This window comes from Aulostomus chinensis, chromosome 16 (assembly GCF_037954235.1).
Source record: "Aulostomus chinensis isolate RoL2024-O1b breed Wild chromosome 16, RoL_Achi_v1.0, whole genome shotgun sequence".
In the NCBI taxonomy this organism is placed as follows: domain Eukaryota; kingdom Metazoa; phylum Chordata; class Actinopteri; order Syngnathiformes; family Aulostomidae; genus Aulostomus; species Aulostomus chinensis.
This window is the reverse complement of record NC_141335.1, coordinates 19,256,136-19,275,329: the sequence shown is the minus strand read 5'-3', so window position 1 is coordinate 19,275,329 and position 19,194 is coordinate 19,256,136. Positions and strand designations below refer to the sequence as shown.

The following is a 19,194-nucleotide window of genomic DNA, read 5'->3' as shown; positions in this document are numbered from 1 at the left end:
TTTATGAAAGCATTATTTTTGGACACTTCCTGTCTTTTTGCTGTTGTTGTTGTAATTTTTACTTTTGGAAACAGGATCACCTCTGCATCGTCACTCAGAAGCTTCTTACAGCTCCACCAAACACGTGCAACACCATCATCTACCTTTTTGATTCAAAAGCACTTAAAGCAATACTTCACCCAAATTTTTTCTCTTCACACACTCACAAATAGGTGTCTTGATCACATGAGAGTGTTCCCCCCCCCCCCCCCTCCTGCCAGCTATGTGTTTTTAGCATGAAACTAATGGTGCCAGTTCGAACCTTGAACAAGTGAGGATGAGCCATGAGAGAGTGAGCTGGTCACTCCGCGCTCATTCAGGGTGGAGCGCCCAACTGAAAGTGTTCAAGTCTGTTTTAGCAAAAATCAAAATGTTTGTGGATCACCGGGCATACAGTTTGATGTGGAAAATGCTGACTATACCAGTAGGATTTGCGAGAGAGAGTGTAGAGAGATTGACAGTATTGCAGTCTCCATTAAATTACAATTGTAATTATTGGCAGGTGTTTTGTAACTTCTAGAGTCACAAAGAAGTGACACAGCAGGGGATAAAAGAAGGGCTTGGTCGGCTCAACACAACCATTTGTGAGTACTTGAATGGTGAAATAAGCTTAGTATTGCCCTGAGTGGAGCCTTCTCCCTAAGTAGAGGTTGAGGAATGAGGTCGAATTGAACCAAAGGACTTCAAAAGAGGGACTAAGTCTCAGTCATAGACTTAAACCAGATAGGACACACACATGTTGATGGTTTTTCTCTGACGTTATTGCACTCATGTTTCATATTCTCCACATTGCCAGGGAGCCTGGCAATTCCCCCTACTCTTGCATCATTTGCTTGCTTTGCTTTGTCAAAAGCTATGGCTAAAGTGCGCATGTTCCTAAGGATCCAGTACTCCTTCTCCATTGGCTCAGCCCTCACTCCGGATCCAGCCTTCATAGCTGAGCAAGCTAACCAACGTGTGTGAGAGAGCATCCAGCCCACGCTGCCTGGACCCGGTCTGAGCCTCCTTCGTCGCTCCACAGTGACACAGAAGATGGAGAGAAAGAGCGAGATCAACGGGCATGCCATGCCCAGCTCGGCCTCCACTGACCGCATCCTCCTGGAGAAAGACGCGAGGAAGAGCCTCAAGGAGAAGCTTGTGGACTTTCTGGCCAAGAACCTGTTGGTGATTATGACCGTGTCCGGGGTTCTAGTGGGCGTCGGGCTCGGGATGATGGTCCGTAACATGAACCTGACCAAAGCGCAGATGACTTACTTCGCTTTCCCGGGAGAGATGTTGCTCCGCATGCTGAAGATGATTATTCTGCCCTTGGTGGTCTGCAGCCTCGTCTCCGGCGCCGCCAGCCTGGACACCCGCTCGCTGGGCAAACTGGGGGGCATTGCGGTCGCCTACTTTCTGGTGACCACACTGATCGCCTCTTGCATCGGGGTGGCCCTGGCCTTCATCATCAAACCTGGCGTGGGCGCTGGAGCGCTCAACACCAACAGCTTGGGTCTGGAGAGCGTCAGCAGCGACAAGGAGACCGCGGACTCCTTTCTAGACCTGGCCAGGTACTGGAGGGCGCGCGCACAGAACGCCCCACAAATTTCACAAATCACACAACCCTACACTTATGTAGCTATAAGTAGGCCACTGTTGAAAACGAAGTAAGTTGGTGAGGAGTCTCAGTGTTAGAAAGTACCAATAGTTATCAGCTTACGCACCAGTTGGAGACATTAACCCATAAGAGTGTGTGTGCACCCAAACTCTACTAAATAAAAGTATTGGACATACATGTGCAGGCACGTTACCCTTAATTGTCACATTCTGACTGTCAACAACATAAATTAGTGTAAATATAGTTCTTTAATAGGTGTGAGTTGTGAGTGTTTGGGCAGAATGTGTACTTTTACTTTCGGTACTTAAGTAAACTCAATATAAAATGCTTTTAAATTCTAAATGGAGCCCTTCGCTTTTCCATATGTATAATAATACTATTTTATCGAGGTATTTCTACTTTTATTTTAGTAAGGGAACTACTACCACTTCCACGTGTGTGTGTGTGTGTGTGTGCATGCAGCACAGTTAAACTAATAACTGTTGAGCAGGTCAGTGTAGCCTGCACTTTAACTAATGGTGACATTTGTATGATGTCGCTCTACCTTAATGAAGCCGTGACAGAACAGCAGGCTTCACTAACTGCTGGGCTATTAGCAGAATCCAGGGAAGTGAGACACACTTGATCACAGCTGCTACATTTTGTTGCATGAATGATCAAACAGTCACAACAGACTTCACTTCAGCAAACCTCACCTGCACCGTGTGGTGTCCCACATGGAGGAGCTACTGGTTACAGGTGCAGCTCAGTCAACTAGAGAAAAAAAGTATGTGATCACATATTTCTATATGACAGGCAGTTGTTTAATTTGACTTCTGCCATTCTGTACCGCTATTACCTCATCCCTCGCTTCACCACAACACAGCTCTAAACTTAAAGGCAACTTGTTGCAGTGGAGTTTAGAATTTTTGTGAACCAAACTTCTACGGTTCAAAGAAAATCAACAGTGCCAAATGAACAAAATATAATTACATTGCAAAGGTGTTATATGTATTTTTGATATTTAAAGTCAAAATTGTTGGCTTTTATAAATATGCAATTTAGGCAGATCTTTTGCTGATTTTCTTCAACATGTTGGAAGTCTGAGGTGGCGTCAAAATTCCAAAATCTACAGCAGTATAATTTGCCCTTTCTCAACTTTCTAGCAGGGAACGTTCACGCAAGTCCGGCTAACATTACAAATCCAAAAGATGTTAAAGAAAATGTTTAAATATAACATTTTAACTACTTTTTAAGGATGTTCAACATTCTCCATCATGTTCCTACGTGGTTCAGCGTTGCCATAAAGTCATATTCCACGTCTTTTGTATCGAACCGTATGCTCAGTAGCGCTTTGATTTGAGTTAAAGACATTTCCAACTTAGTGCAACTGTGACTTGCCATCTGAGATCACACAAACAAGTGCAGCTGGATGCCAAAAACATTGTTGTGAGTCCAGATACCGAGCACTGAGTCGTTGAAAGGCAAAATACAATTTTAGGGTGAAGAACACTTTCAGCCCACTATTTATCAAACAGACCAGTCTACAGAGCCACTCGGGGTCATTTGGGGGTCTCGTGGATTCTAATTCCATTTAGAATAGAGAACAGAATAAAAATAACCAGCAGCATCAATTCTAAATATCAGCATGGTCTCTCAACATCCCATATGAGAGGCATCCTAATAATACATCCCCACAGTGTAAGGGAAAGGTGACAGCTGCTGGAGAGAGGAGTGTATTTTGAGGAGGGATACCCCTCAGCAGCGGTGTAATACTACTGTCAGCACTACTCACCTATCAGCAGGAGCACAGCTTTTCTTTCTCAAATGGAAAACACACATGGAGACATAAACAGAACTCTTTTAGCTGTGATAAGCTGTTTTCATTGGCTTCATATTTAGGGATGCTGACTTTCTCATCTAACTGTTAGCGAGAGAAAACTAGTGTATAGCAAAGCACACTGAGTGGTGAGGGAGTCATTATTAATTGAAGGTGTGGTTTCCTCATTTTTAACTGGCAGTCTTCAACCAAAACTGACTCAAGCGATGGCACCTGAGTCATTTGATCAGATTTTACACAGCTCCCTCGAGGGATCGCAAACACCTGGAAACACATTTGATATGCAAGTTCCTCTTTAAATAGCATCTTGACTTCGGTGCAAGCAAAAGTGTAAGTAAGAAACCACAACTACTGCAAAACAGGTGCACTTTATTGAATAGCCAGTATTAAATGATTTCGTTCATTACATTTAATTGAATTAAATGGTTGATTCATCATGTAGGGATTAGATTCATCAGGGGATCCAGTTGTAACTTGCAGAGCTGCTCCTGAGCCACTGTGGGAAAAAAGTTTCCTTGCGTTAATCCAGCTCCTCGCCTCAGTCATGTGCTAAGAAGAAACATGACCCCTCTCGGGGAGAGATGGAGATCATGGCCGCAGTTTCACATCAAGAAAAGACAGTGTTGCTTCCTGCCAGTGTGGCCAGTCGAGGGGACTTATTAAAGAGCTGAAGCAGCATTTGGACCTGGACTGAGGAACCAGGGTTGATAACGGTCAAGGGTTTATGGGGGGAATTGCTTGGCTGTGGTGTGACCATGGGAATAGATGTGGGCACAGTTTGTGTTTCTTTTGCACAGTGTGGTGTGGCTCTTGAGGATAAAGTTACCACAAACACACACTAATACACAGAGAAGGCCTGCAGTTTCAAGTAATCCCGTGTGCTTTGCTTACAGTAGGAAAATAAGCTCACTATGGTGCCTTTACAGACTGAGGGAAAAAAGTTTTCATAAAGGACTCATGGTTGTGGTACTGGCTATGTGAGATGACTAATGATACAAGATGAATGTTTTTTGACTTTGTGGCCAAAAAAATGTGGAGGAAAATTTTTTTTGTGGTTCTGGTGCTGCACAGTAACACAGATAACCCACATTTCTCCTCTGAGATTAAAGACGACTTCTTTTATCTTGTCTTAAATTGACGCAGGTGATGTCTCTTTTTGAAGCTGAAGACTGCCTTTGGCAAATTCAATGCAGAGTTTCCCCAATAAGGGTCCTCCAGGGGATCCTCAGCCAAGTGAAGAAGAGATTAACTTCATTTATCCTGTATTTGAATTCTTTTGAGAGACAATTATAAAATCTGAGACAGTATCTGACCTTTTCTTTACTGTTGGAACTCAAGATATTCTTTTCTCATCAATGAAAAAACATCTGGTCAAAATTTTGGGATTTTTTTTTTCCAGTTTTCCTGTGATTTCTGCTAATTGTTTCTTTCTAATTTATTAATGCCCCTTTTCCATGTTTTTGACAGAAATCAAGTGTATTTGTTGGGGACAAAAGGGGGATTTAGAAAATGTTACTTTTTTTTTAAACCAAGCGTGTACTGATACTCACACTCAAACACTCTGATCATATGATTGGGCATTATGGGACTTTATGGAAACTGAGGTGTTAATGCTTTCAGGAATCCTTGTAAAAACCACCCTGAATTGTTTTGATAAAAGATGAAGCAGATGGTAGATCAGTGCCAGAGCAACTGCTCTGTCAGGGAATTTGCAGAGCACTGGATTTGATGGAGGATCCTGGGATAGGGGCCGAGGCTCAGGGAGTGTGTGATGACAAACCTTCCTTGTGAACAGTTTACATTTCACATGGGTGCTCATGAGATAATCACTGTAACTTTGGTGAAATGCATGATATCAAACACCAAAGAAATAAAAGCAATGTTTTCTTTTAAGTCCCATTATTTTTCTCCTTTTCACAGGAACTTATTCCCAGCAAACTTGGTGGCTGCTGCTTTCCGCTCTGTGAGTGCCAGCACTTGACTTATTTGTTATCCCTTTTTCATCAACTTCCCTTTTTATCACCACTGTCTGTCTGCTTTTCATTACCACCTGCGTCCTGTGCCGATTATTCATCTGAGTTTATTTCACCAAACACACATGGATGCCACTCCATGTTCATTTACAGTGGCTGTAAATCCTCACTGGAGTGCTCAGGGCCTCATAATGTGGACACGCTCAGAATGGAGAGTACTGCTTCCCCCTGCTCGCCCAAACGCTTTTTTCCTTGTCCCTTAACAGCCGTTACCATGGCGAAACCATTCCATTCCAGCCAGCCTAGCAACCCACCTCGCCTCGCTGCTCTTGAACACGGCCAAGAGTTATGATGGTGCCTGCTCGGGCTAAAATAAGAATAAAAATGTCTAATATTTGGGGAGGGGGGTACTAGATGAAAACACACACAACAAAATGAAGATTTACCATTTACGCACACACTCACATAATCAAATGCCCTCACTCACTGATGTAAACCAGGGCTGTGAAATATAAACTCAAACAGGTTGGTGACCTCCCCAAAGGAGAGAACATTAAGTTTCAAAGTGCAGTCAGGTCGGAGAGTTCAGAACCCCCTCCCTCCCTCGCTCCATCCAGCAGCCTAAACTGTAGTGGAACCGGATCCAAGTTAGGATTAAACCTCGAAAGCAGAAGAGATTTACAGCTAGACAAACATTTAAACCGTTGAGGTATAAAATTATTGGAAAGCTGTCGTTTTCCCTTTGAGGCTCTGGTCATACATTTGATAATCCTAAAGCCTCATTTACAGTCTGCAGGCCTGTTCAAGCTGTTAACAACTGTCAACCTATAAGGCATTGTTGTGGTGATGGTCAGTGAAAAGACTCCAGCCCCCCTTTGCACACACATACTCTGCGTTCCGATATAGGAGCAACGCACAAACACTTAAAACTTGCAAAACAAAGTTCCATTCGGGCAGATTAAAGCTGTTTGAAATTTGTGATTACAGCAGTAAATTTTATAACCATCATAGAAGCCTACTTGGTGACATTATGTAATAACTGCTGTGATTTTATGGTTAACATCAAGTGTCTTTTCATTCAATGCCCTGTAATCATGATTTTTGTAGATGATTGACTTGAATGACTATGTCAAAATTGTTGCTGATAAATATTCCGTTCATAATTTGTTGGTTTCTGGCCACCAGGACACAGCTGGATGTATCGCTGGCTCAGCTTCTTTTTATTATGTTCAAACATTAGCAAAAAGGGCTTGGAATATCATTTATACCCCTTCTCCACTGCACACACCCACATATCAGTTGTCCAAATCCAGGTATACCCAGTTTGTAAAAGCTAGTCTATCCAGTTTCCTTTGCGAATAGTTAAACATCACTAACGCTGTCAATGCGATGGGACTCTGCTTGGCTAGTGGAACCCCGAGCACTCTTCCTATACGGCTGGTGCCAATTACTACTTTCTTTCAGTTTTGGGGGTCACATTAATGCTGAGCGAAGCCTGAGCAGATAAAAAAATAGTCTAAAAAATAGTCAGGGTCATTTGACTCAGGTATGAATGCCAGTTATACCTATAGAACACCTGCTTCACTTAACTCAAAGTGGGTTTTAAGGTAAGGTCTTTGCGAAACATTTGCTTAATATATTTTAACATTTGTTCAACGGCATAAAATACATCAGTAAACACTTGTAAAATTTCGAAGCTTCGGCTGTGTCTTTAAATAGTGGTTGCTAACAAGTGTCTAAATGGGACTAAACTAAAAAACATCAGTGTGGAGCTAGTTGCAGTGACTAAGCTTGTAGTGTAGTTGGTTTGTAACGTTAGCTTGACATTTCGAATGATTGCATATATGCTTGGTATGGTGGTTTTCATTTGTGAAGTTTATCTAAACAAAACATGCAGGTCTCATATACTTCCGTTTGCTAAAGAGCTTTGGATTATTGTATAAAAAAAAAAGCTCTGTGGGTGATGTTAGCACTTGTTAGTCAGTTGGAAAGGAGATCAAGTAAATAACATTATTTATATAGCACCTTCTCCGTGCAGAGACAAGGTGTTTCATTGAGGAAATAAAAGCATGAACACATTTAAAACACACAGGACAACACACAAAACACAATACATAAGGAGTAAAAAAAACAACAACAAAATTTCATGAAGGTGAGGCTAAATTTTCCCCATAGATCTTAAGACCTAAGGTAGGCAGTTCCAAAATGTAGGCGCTACATCTGCAAAGTCTCCTTAGGTTTTATTCCTCAATTAAGCAACATCCAGAAAGGAGGGCCCAAAGACTTGCTGGGGACATTCAGCTGCAGTAAATCTCTGATATCTGACCATGTTGAGTCCTTTGGTTTATCAAATGAGTTTTAAATTGGACTTTTAAGAGCCAGTGAAGAGCAACTTAAATCAGATGATAGCTTTTGGGGACAAAGTGGAGAGTTTACCTGTAGCATCTTGGACCATCGCTAAAAAAAATTCCCACAGATGCTTGAGCGAGGCAGCCAAAAAAAACTGACAAAACCTTTAATCCTTACATTGTGCTTGATCACATCTTGAAAAGCACCATCAGTGGACACATCGTAGCAGGTGAAAGAAACACAAACATGCAACACCTGAATTTTTAATGCTGTATTCTGATATGTAAGCGAGAAGCATGGAACATTAAGGTCTTCTTATGCATTGCATTGCAGTATTCCACGGACTACAGGATGGTTGTTGTGGGGAACGACACCAACGGGACCATGCTCTATCAGAAGGTAAGAGTAGGAAGCCACCTGTGCATGTCATCACACTCATACACTCATAATACACAGAAATATACATTCACAAATATACAAATATGCAAACACTGGAACTTGGGGGGGAAAATGACTTGCCGACTAGTTGGATGGATAGATAGATAGATTGATATAGATATAGATATCTCTATATATAGAGATATAGAAATATAGATATCTATAGTAGCTAGCTACTTGTACTAGCTGTTCCTAGGAGTGCGCTCTTCTGGACTGAGGTTTCGCATGTTGTTCCTGGAATCTGCTGGAGCCACTCTTCCAGTTTGGGGGTCACTGCCCCAAGTGCTCCTACTACCATGGGAAGCATGTCAGCCCTGACCTTCCACATGCGTTCTAGCTGTTCTTTTAACCCATGGTACTTCTCAACCTTCTCGTGTTCCTTCTTCCTGATGTTGGCATCAGCGAGTATCGCCACATCTATCACCACTGCCCTCTTCTGCTGTTTGTCCACCACTTCTATGTCCAGTTGGTTCGCCAGTAGCTGTTTGTCAGTGTGGAAGTTGAAGTCCCACAGCACCTTTGCCCTGTTGTTCTCAACCACTTTTGGTGGTATGTCCTATTGGGATTTGGGTTCTTCTCGTCCGTACTGGGTACAGATGTTTCTGTACACTGTCCCCGCCACATGGTTGTGCCTCTCCATGTTGGGCTGTCTCAGGAGCATCCTTACACAGCCTGCACCTTGGGCCTGATCTGGTGTTGGAGACCTTGGCCTCTAAGGCTCTTGTGCTGCCATGATGAGTGCCTCTGCTGTCTTTCAGTCCAGCATGTTCCAGCCATTGGTAGGTCTTCTTGATATCAGCCACTTCCTCAATCTGACGCTTGTACTTGCTGTGTAGGGGCTTGTACATCCAAGTCTGCACCTCTCCCTCCTCACTCTCATCAGGTTTCAGCTGTCTGAGGCATTCACTGAGCAGCTCGTCCTGAGGGGCCATATTCTTGATGTACTCTTGTATCGATATTTCATCCCAGACAGTGACTCTGATGCTCACCAGTTCTCATCCTCCCTCTTTCCGCTTAGCGTACAGCCTCAGGATGCTGGACTTAGGGAGAAACACTCCATGCATGGTAAGGAGTTCTCTGGTCTTGACACCTGTAACTTTTGTCTCCTCCTTTTGCCAGCTTGTGATCCCAGCGGGGTATCTGATGACCAGCCCTGCGAACATGTTGATGGCTCGGACCTTGTTCTTACCGTTCAGCTGACTTCTCAGTACTTGTTTTACTCTCTGGAGGTTTTTGGTAGTGGTTGACTTCCTTGCTGCCTCCTTGTAGTTTCCATTAGCCTGTGGGATCCCAAGGTACTTGACCTGCTCTGGATGTCACCTTTTTTTTCCTTCTGGTAGGTTGGCCCCTTCAGCTCTGATCATCTTGTCTCTTCTTGATACCATCCGGCCACATTTGTCCAATCTGAATGACATCCCTATGTGGTTGCTTTAGATCCTGGTGGTGTGGATCAGTGAGTCAATTTCTGGGTCATTCCTGGCATACAGCTTGATTTCATCCATGTAGAGCAGGTGGTTAATTGTTGCCCTGCTACAGAATCGGTATCCATAACCTCTCTTTGTGATGTTCTGACTAAGGGGGTTCAGGCCTATGCAGAACAACAGTGGTGATAGTGAATCTCTTGGTATATGCTGCACTTGATGTTAACTTGGACTGTTGGCTTTGTGTGGGCATCTAATGTTGCCTACCACATCCCCATCGAGTTTCTGCTGAAGGCTCTCAGTTTACTGTTGATGTCGTACAGTTCTAGACATTCTAGTATCCGTGTGTGTGTGTGTGTGTGTGTATATGTATATATATGTATATATATATGTGTGTGTGTGTGTGTGTGTATATATGTATATATATGTGTATGTATATATATGTGTGTATATATATATGAATGTGTGTATATATATGTGTATATATATGTGTGTGTGTGTATATACATATATATGTATATATGTACGTGTGTGTGTATATCTATCTATCTATCTATCTATCTTTATATCTATCTCTATAAATAAATAAAGAGAAGGATTACGGTATGTGTGCGAGTGCACGCGTGCATAACATCAATTATTGCACTTGAGGGGGGAGCTGTTGGTAAGACAAATTATCTCCAGTAAATGAATTTTAGTCAACACAATGTCGTCAGAATCTGTGGACTGTTTGTGTGTTAGCCATCCCTGGGTGCAAACTCACTGAGCAATCCCAACAAAGACACATGGACGACTTGGTTTCGGGAGAATGGGTTCAATGGGTTCTGATGAAATGCAGAACATCTTATAGTCATTATTCTTAGAATTGATACGACTGAGGCTACAAACAAACCAGAAGGTCCGATATGAGATAAATGGGAAGTCTGTGGAATCACTAAGCCCTGCACCATATTTTCTGATAGGTTGTTTTAAAACAAAACCATTTGTGCCTTATAATGGAATTTTTCTTTTCCCTTTGGGAAATTGTCCTCTGGGCTTGGCATTGCCCAAATCTGGATAGATATTCTTCTGTAAATTGCGTAGAAAGTTATTCAACCTACTAGAGGGCAACTTCTTGATTTCACCTTCTGTTTTATTAGTAACAGTTCTTGGTCAACTTTTATTTTTCTTTGGGAATACTGTGTGTGTTGAAAGGAGCCCTCACTCTATATCATGAAAATTATACGCATTGTTACATTATTGTGTCACGTCTCAAAAACTAGGGGGAGCACAAGGAAGTGCTGTGTGTCTATGGACTGGATATCACCAAGCAATCCCACACCTTCTCCATTTGTCATTAACGACCAGTGTTATGGTTCAACCCTGCCCGAGTATCCATCCATCCAACCTACAGACATTCATCCCTCCCTGTGAGTACCCATGCAGGGTCAGGGAGAACATACAAACTCCACATAGAAAGACCCTACCTCCCAGGTTTTAGTCAGTCAAAGTGTTAGATATTTTACAGGTTCATGCTGACCCTTGACCCCCTCTAAGCTGGGAACAACCTGACACAGCCTGACAAAGGACTGGTGCCACATTTCCAGGTTACCTCTGCAGTCTTTGATAGACATAGTGGGTGTTGGATCAGAGATAAATGCATGATGAGTTCAGCAAGGGCTTGCTCCCGTTGACCCACTATGGTGGAACAGTTGGAGGATCAGATCTTGGCATCAGTTCATGGTATTTGTCTGTCACGGGTCATTCTGGATCCTCCCCCAAGGGCCAGGGAATGAAGCTGGTAGAGCTATGGGAGAGCTCAGGACAATGGGTGAGGACTGAGCTCAGGATTTATCCCTGTCCTTTTTTGTTATCCATCATCCAGTTCACTGAGCACCTAAACTCCCTCCAGACCTACTGTATGCACCCACACACACTGTCCTCGAGGTCTTGTATAAACTACTGCAGAATATATCAGCACTATTCTTAAATAAAATTATAATTACCCTATAATGTCTCCTTGAAAGTTCACAAACTCAGCCACATGATGAATAGATAGAATTCAGAGCTGTTTTTGTATAAAATCCATGACATTTTGTAGAAATGGATCGCATGGCATCATTCAATTGATCATTCAGGTTTGAGACTTAAATGGCAGCTATTGGATAGTTTTCCATTAAAAAATTGTCAAGATTCACAATCACCCCGCAATGAACCCCTCTGACTGCGATTACCCTCCGATGTTCCCTCTAGTGCCACCAGCAGGTTTGAATTGAAAACTCTCAGCATCGATCCACATGTGTGTTACACACATGGATTTTCCCAACTGGATAATTTAGAATTCTTATGTCCATCGCCTGACTTTTTATGATGAGGCTTTTGAGATGACTAGTTTAGCTGACATGCAAGATTCTGGAAAGATTTGATTCTCTCCGTATGTGTTTATATGGAGATCACAGCAGAGGATGACAAAATTCAGACCAAGAGAACCAAGAGACCATGATGATGACCAAGAGAGATCAAAGTCCGAGATTTGATAGGTTTTGTGATAACACACAACCCTGGGCACTGCCTCCTACAAGCAGTTGCAGTCATGGCTACAGTTTTAGATTATATCACTGATTTGTTTTCTTCGTGTGAAATTATTAATTTTGAGAGCAGAAAAGTTTCATCTTACAGCAAATGAATAAAAAAAAAATTATAAAAAGAAGACGACACTCTCTCAATGCCCCCCCCCCCCACCTCGTCCAAGGACTCGGCAGTTGAATGGGGAGCCAAAGGCAATGCACGGGCCGACGCATGTCGAAGTAGCTCTCCTTCCTGTAGTACATCCCCTCTAGCCCTTCTACACGGACCATAGTAGAACCAGTTGTGGTAATACTAGACATAGTAGTGGTTGTTATACTATTAATACTTTTTAATTTCCTAACAGTAGTAGTAGCAGTGGTGTGTGTGTGTGTAAAAATGTAAATATGTTACAGAAGATATCTCCTTATATTCTTCCATCCATCAATCATCGTCTTCCGCTTATTCCTTACTAGTAAGGGTCGCGGGGGGGCTGGAGCCTATCCCAGCAACTACGGGCGAGAGGCGGGGTTCACCCTGGACAGGTCGCCAGTCCATCGCAGGGCCAACATAGAGAGACAGACAACCATTCACACTCACAGTCACACCTACAGACAATTTAGAGTATCAATCAGCCTAGTCCCCTCTTGATGTCTTTGGACTGTGGGAGGAAGCTGGAGTACCCGGAGAGAACCCACACAGGCACGGGGAGAACATGCAAACTCCACAGAGAAAGATCCCGCGCCCGAGCTGGGACTCGAACCCGGAACCTTCTTGCTGTGAGGCCACAGTGCTAACCACTGCACCACCGTGCAGCCCTCCTTATATTCTTGATTTCTATTTTTTTTCTTTATTATATATTGTTTCTTACTGTGAAATGGAGCACTGCAATTCAATAATTTCCCACAAGGGATTCATTCATAAACGAGTTCTGATTAATGGGCATTGCGCTAGTCTCTAACAACAGAAGGAAACTCAGCAAGTGGGGCAGCACGGTGGTGCAGTGGTCAGCACTGTCACCTCACAGCAAGAAGGTTATGGGTTCGAGTCCCGGCTCGAGCACGGGATCTTTCTGTATGGAGTCTCCATGTTCTCCCTGTGCCTGCGTGGGTCCTCCAGCTTCCTCCCACAGTCCAAAGACATCAAGAGGGGACGAGGCTGATTGATACTCTAAATTGACCGATTGTCAATGTGTGTTGGCCCTGTGATGGACTGGCGACCTGTTCAGGTTGAACCCCCATGTGACCCTTAACAAGATAAGTGGTAGAAAATGGATTGATTGACGGAACACAGCAAGTGCAGATGTGTGTGTGTGTGTGTGGTTGTGTGTGGTCGCACGCTTGTGTGCGTCCGTGTTTTACTCACTTTTCTGGATAATTATTCATCCAGTCAACTTGATGGGTGTATAAGATGAGTAAATCTCTTATTTTGGATAAAAATCGTAGTTCTGTAAAGTGATAAAGAAGACAGTCCAGTCTTTATTGATAACCACAGGCCAAAGCCCACCATATGAGCGAATGGCTAATCCAAAGTACCTACTATCATTCATCTGCTTAGCGGCTGGTATTGTTTGCGTCTCGTGATCACGCCATGAAGGTCTTTGAGATATCTACCACAGCGAAATTCACCACAGAGGAAGTTTTCAGTAATTTGTCACTTCATCAGACTTTGTCACTAAAAGATAAAATCAATACATTGTTAAAGGCGTGAACCTAATAGTCAACTTCATCATCACCACTCTCTTCATCACAAACTCCACCGTGTGTTTAAGGTTCCGGTTGGTACAGAAACTGATGGCATGAACATCTTGGGCCTGGTGTTATTCGCCATGGTGTTTGGTGTGGCACTGAGGAAGCTCGGAAGTGAGGGGGAGGAACTTATCCGCTTCTTCAATGCTTTCAATGAGGCCACCATGGTGCTGGTGTCCTGGATCATGTGGTGAGTAGAAGTGAATAATGCATTATTGGTTTTCAAGATAACATTAATAATGGATCATTTGGACTGACTCCAGGTATATTTTTAGAAGGCTTTGTAAAAAAATGACTTGGAAAGATGTCAAAAAAGGTTGGATTCATGATTTTTTTGTGGACTATTTAAGACCTTTAGAGGAATAGAGAAATATTAACTTTACCTGACTATCCTACTCAATACTTTCCTGCTAACCTGCTGCCTCTGATGTCTCTCAGGTACATCCCCTTTGGCATCATGTTCCTTGTTGGCAGTAAGATTGTAGAGATGGAAGATGTGGTTCTCCTGGTCACCAGTCTAGGAAAATACATCATTGCTTCTATTCTGGGACACATTATCCACGGAGGCATCGTGCTACCCCTCATCTACTTTGGTTTCACACGCAAGAACCCCTTCAGTTTCCTATCAGGCCTCATCACGCCCTTCACCACAGCTTTTGCCACCTGCTCAAGGTAGCTGTAATGTCACGTCACAGGTAGACAGAGGAGTTTGCTCCTCAGTTAAGACATCAGTTCTTGATAATTTATTGCTTATTTTCATGTGACTTGTGAAGGAAAGAATTGGCAACATTTTTTTTGATTAAAAAAAAAATTGGCAAATTCTTTTGATATTTCTGAGTGTCAGATTGGTAATGGTTTGGTCTCGAGCTACCATTTGTACACAAAAAAAGAACAAAATCTTAGCTCGAGCAAAATGCCAACACTTCCTCGACAAGTATCGATAAAAAATAACTGAAGTACTATTTTAAAAATTTATGCAAACAGTATTCTGTGCACATACATTTTGACACCATGTTCACAAAAAAGGGCATATATTTTATGGACAATGTAAATTGGAGTTTTTACTACTAATTAGCTTCACTCGAATAGCAGACAAAAATTCATTACACTTCCAAAAATGTACATGATTAAGGAACAAAGGATCTCTCTCTCCTTCTGATCAGCTCAGCAACTCTTCCCTCCATGATAAAGTGTGTCGAAGAGAACAATGGAGTGGACAAACGCATCAGCCGCTTCATCCTACCCATTGGTGCCACAGTGAACATGGATGGTGCAGCTATCTTCCAGTGCATTGCTGCCGTCTTCATCGCACAGCTCAACAATGCTGAGCTAAATGCTGGACAGATCTTCACCATCCTGTTAGTTCAGCCTATTATAAAGAACAACGTTGTCTTGAAAATATCCATCACATTTGTTAACTGTTACCTGATTATTTCATGCCTGTTTGTAGAGTGACAGCTACAGCGTCCAGTGTGGGTGCAGCAGGCATCCCAGCTGGAGGCATCATCACTATCGCCATCATCCTGGAGGCCATTGGTCTGCCGACCAACGACCTTTCCCTCATGCTGGCTGTAGATTGGATTGTGTGAGTAAAGCCTGTGAAATTACTGACGCTTGTGTGCCTGAGTATGTTTGTGCAGACATTATCCACATTACAAGGAGCAAAAGTAGACCGTTTCCCAATTGGAACACAGATAAAGTTGTCACTGAGTGTTAGAGCAAACTCACTCTACAGATTAACATGAGCAAGATGAAAAATGTTCCGTCTTCAACAGTCTGTCATGTTTTTGAGCACAATTTGACCAGTTTGGTTTATCTTTCACAGGGATCGTACTACCACAGTGGTGAACGTGGAGGGAGATGCTCTCGGCGCTGGGATACTCCATCACATCAATCAGCAGGAGATGAAGAAGCAGCAGGAGCAGCAACAAGATGGGGAGCTGGCAGAGGTCCGGGTGGAGGCCGTGGCTAATGTCCAGGCGGAAGAGGAGACATCGCCACTTGTTATGCACCAAACCAAACCATCAGCAGCCACACCGGAAGCCATCGAGTCAGTCCTGTGAACTCGGGAACAGTTTGTCTTGCCTCCAGACCTTTAGAGCCTCTACATTTCTGATGTTGCTGCTGATTGGACACATATCTGACACTGTGTTTGTTCAAGAAAAAAGGGGACCACTTTTGGTTTTACTTTTGAAGAAAAACAAAGTACTGTAGTTCCAGTCAGTGAACTTGGTGCTGCTGATGAAATAGGCCTCAATTATTTTTATTATTCCATTCATTTCTGCATCACTGCCTATTGTAAAGTCTTGTTCAAAACAGTTTTGAAAGATAGAAAGGTACTATGTGTAAAAAAGACCTTAAACATTCATATAAATGCCATAATTGTTTTATTTAGAACATCATGTTTCTTTGCTTTCATCTTCAGACAACGAACACAATCTCCTATGTTAACTACAGACCTCCAAGATTTTCACAGATTTTGACAAGCGTCTAACAATAACTTGATGGTGTCTCCCAAACCTTAATTTCACTTTCATGCCTGTTTAAACACTTTACAGGTTATTTGTGGATTTTATTTCTTCACCTCATTTGTTCTAAACTCTTCAAGTGATTCTTGGAAACAAATGTTATAATTTATACTCAAATCTGGCTGAAAATGATCTGTTTGGTACCACAGAGTTGTGAATGAATGGTACTCAGATTGATGTTTACTGACTGCCAATGTCAATCATTAACCCTTCAAATAAGGACTTTAGTCTTGACCCAGAATGCAAAGCAGGGAAAAAAATCTGCAATACAGACAACTGCAAAGAGGCGCATACACACAGTAACAGCCTTATTAGCTTTTTTCTTAGCATGTTGCTGTAGGCATGTAATGACAGTGGCAGTCATTTTTTTCAGCTAATCAGATTTGACACCAGTCCTACCCATTATTCACAAATGTTAATTCAGGACATGTTTATGTTCCCATTTATTCATAAACCTATCAAGTAATTTTAATAACTGATATAATTTGCTGAGGAATAACAAGCTAGCTAATTATGCTGAGCTATTTGAACTTGTTGCACCAGCTAGCCACTGGGATAATTTCTCAGCTAACATATCTGGCATGAAGATTCTGGTTATGCTAAGCCAACAGTACTGCAACTGTTAGCTCGCTACTATAACAGAAATAAGTCTAAAAGATTTGAGTGATGGTGAAAAGGTCAGTTCACTGCTAATTTCTCTTTTCTGTTCATTCGTTGAGAGAAACAGTAATAGTTGTAACATTGCAGTTTGCTAATGCAGTCAGAAAATGGAATGCTATCAGGTTTTACTGTCTTATTTTTATGGTTCCAAGCCTACTTACATCAGTCAATTAGGCTTTCTTTCTATGACTGTTTTTTTTTTTTTAAATAATTCTGTACTCAAAAAGCATGAGTGCCACTGGTTAAAAGAACATCCATTCAACTTCCAGGTGTCAAAGTGTTAACATTGTTTTATTCAAGAAGTTTTAAAACATCCATAAAGAATTAACTTAAAACCTACTGTTCATCAAATGTTTATTAAAAAAAAAAATCCCAGACCAAAACAGTTTCACATCATATTGGCTTACATTATTTTGTTTTGTATTAGTATTTTAATTGTTTTCTACAGCTGGTGAGATGCCCCATGTGACCATCCCAGTTCCTGAAACTTGCCACCAGAGCTTCCTAAATCTCTGTCCCTTAATTGGTTCACTTTGTTGCTGCCATCATAAGCTAATTTGTTTTTAGGAGTAGACACTACTCTATATTAGTGCTGGGTGTTCTTTTTTGATCTTAGCATTATGTTATTGCAGTAGGACTAGAAAGACCAGACTTGCAACATGACACATTTGCAGAGTGGTGAAAGGATTTTGTTGGAAATATTTCGAAAGTGCTGATAGGCTTTACAGGATATGTTTGTGCTGCCCTCTAGTGGTGGCAGGCACTGTTATGCACGTTTTTGAAACCCTTGTGATTTTTCTGTTGGCTTTGTTGAATGATAAGCATGGTAACATTTCCTATTTATTTCATCAGTCATTGAACATTCATGTAGGAAAACACGTCACTCCTGTGAAGTATGTGAGAGGAATTTCATTCATGTTCCTGTCACCTGATGTCTACTCACTGAGATGTGGTGCTGCAGTGTCTTGTCAATGTATGTATGATGAAGCTGTAAGCCTGTGAATAATTCATATGTTTTTCGAAGCTAACAACTCCTCTGTTCACCTTAAACAAAGAGTCATGACTATTGTTGAATATATCTGATAGGATAATGTGGTACGTGTGCTATATGTTAATTTTATATTAATTTATCACAGTTGCTTTAACCATTTGGCATTATTTGTACTTTCTCCCTTTAATACTTTTATTGCTATACAACCAGTATTTTGATAACCTGACCTGTGGTTACATATGTGCTTTTAATTTTAAGTGTTTGTGCGTGTTTGTGCGTGTGTGTGTGTGTGTGTGTGTGTGTGTGTGTGTGTGTGTGTGTGTGTGTGTGTGTGTTTTTCAGGACCACCTACTATCTAACCCCATACAGTTGTGGATTTGCTTTAGGTCCTGCTGTCTGTCAACATTAAAGTTGATAAAATAACATTTTTGATGCATCACAAATGAGATTTATTCACTTTTGATTTAACACTGTGCTCTGGTGCTCTTTGGCCCAACAAATACTACCTCCTGTCCAGAGAATAGAACCTCTCTTGAAGGGAAAATCCTCAGCTAAATCCTTGATAGAAGAACAACATCTTATCAGCGCACAGCATGGAGGCGAATGTGTTAGAGGCAGCAAGGTAAACAAGAATCCAAATCAATGAGAAGGCTACTACATTACTGCTGCATGTGTGATTAAGCAACGTTTTCAACATATTGACTTCAAAGGTGACAGTTTTGAAAGTGTTTCTGCTGTCTACATGGAACAAAAGAAATACTTATAATAAAAAAAAACCCCTGCAGGTTCACAGAATTGAAAAGAGAACATTTTTTTCTCCATCTGTTGTCTACAAGCTAAGACATCAGATGTTGGTATTAGAGGCAGTTTGACGATGGAGACCTTGGTGTATTAAAAGCACACTATATGCTAACAAGGTGCTTTCCCCCGTGTTAAGCTGCCTGTCCGGGAGGGTGCAGAGACAGAGGGTTGTGCAATTGAATATCTGATATTTTTGAAATATCAGTAGCCTGCCTGACTGTGTTGTGTAGTAGCAGGAAGCATTTAAGAAAGGTAGCAAGAAAGAAGACAGCAGGATAAAACTACA

At 41.9% G+C, this 19,194-nt stretch overlaps 1 protein-coding gene and 1 pseudogene across 1 annotated transcript; one reads left to right on the top strand and one right to left on the bottom strand.

Annotated features, from left to right (window-relative positions):
• Nucleotides 1-955: 955 nt before the first annotated feature.
• slc1a4 (solute carrier family 1 member 4) lies at nt 956-18,799 on the top strand. The gene is made up of 8 exons (XM_086180141.1): nt 956-1,589; nt 5,376-5,418; nt 8,111-8,176; nt 13,952-14,118; nt 14,367-14,600; nt 15,092-15,286; nt 15,379-15,513; nt 15,754-18,799. The coding sequence occupies exons 1-8, from the start codon at nt 1,072-1,074 to the stop codon at nt 15,989-15,991; spliced, it is 1,596 nt and encodes a 531-aa protein (XP_086036267.1). The 5' UTR covers nt 956-1,071; the 3' UTR covers nt 15,992-18,799.
• Nucleotides 8,385-9,630, bottom strand: LOC147247733 (uncharacterized; annotated as a pseudogene).
• Nucleotides 18,800-19,194: the final 395 nt, after the last annotated feature.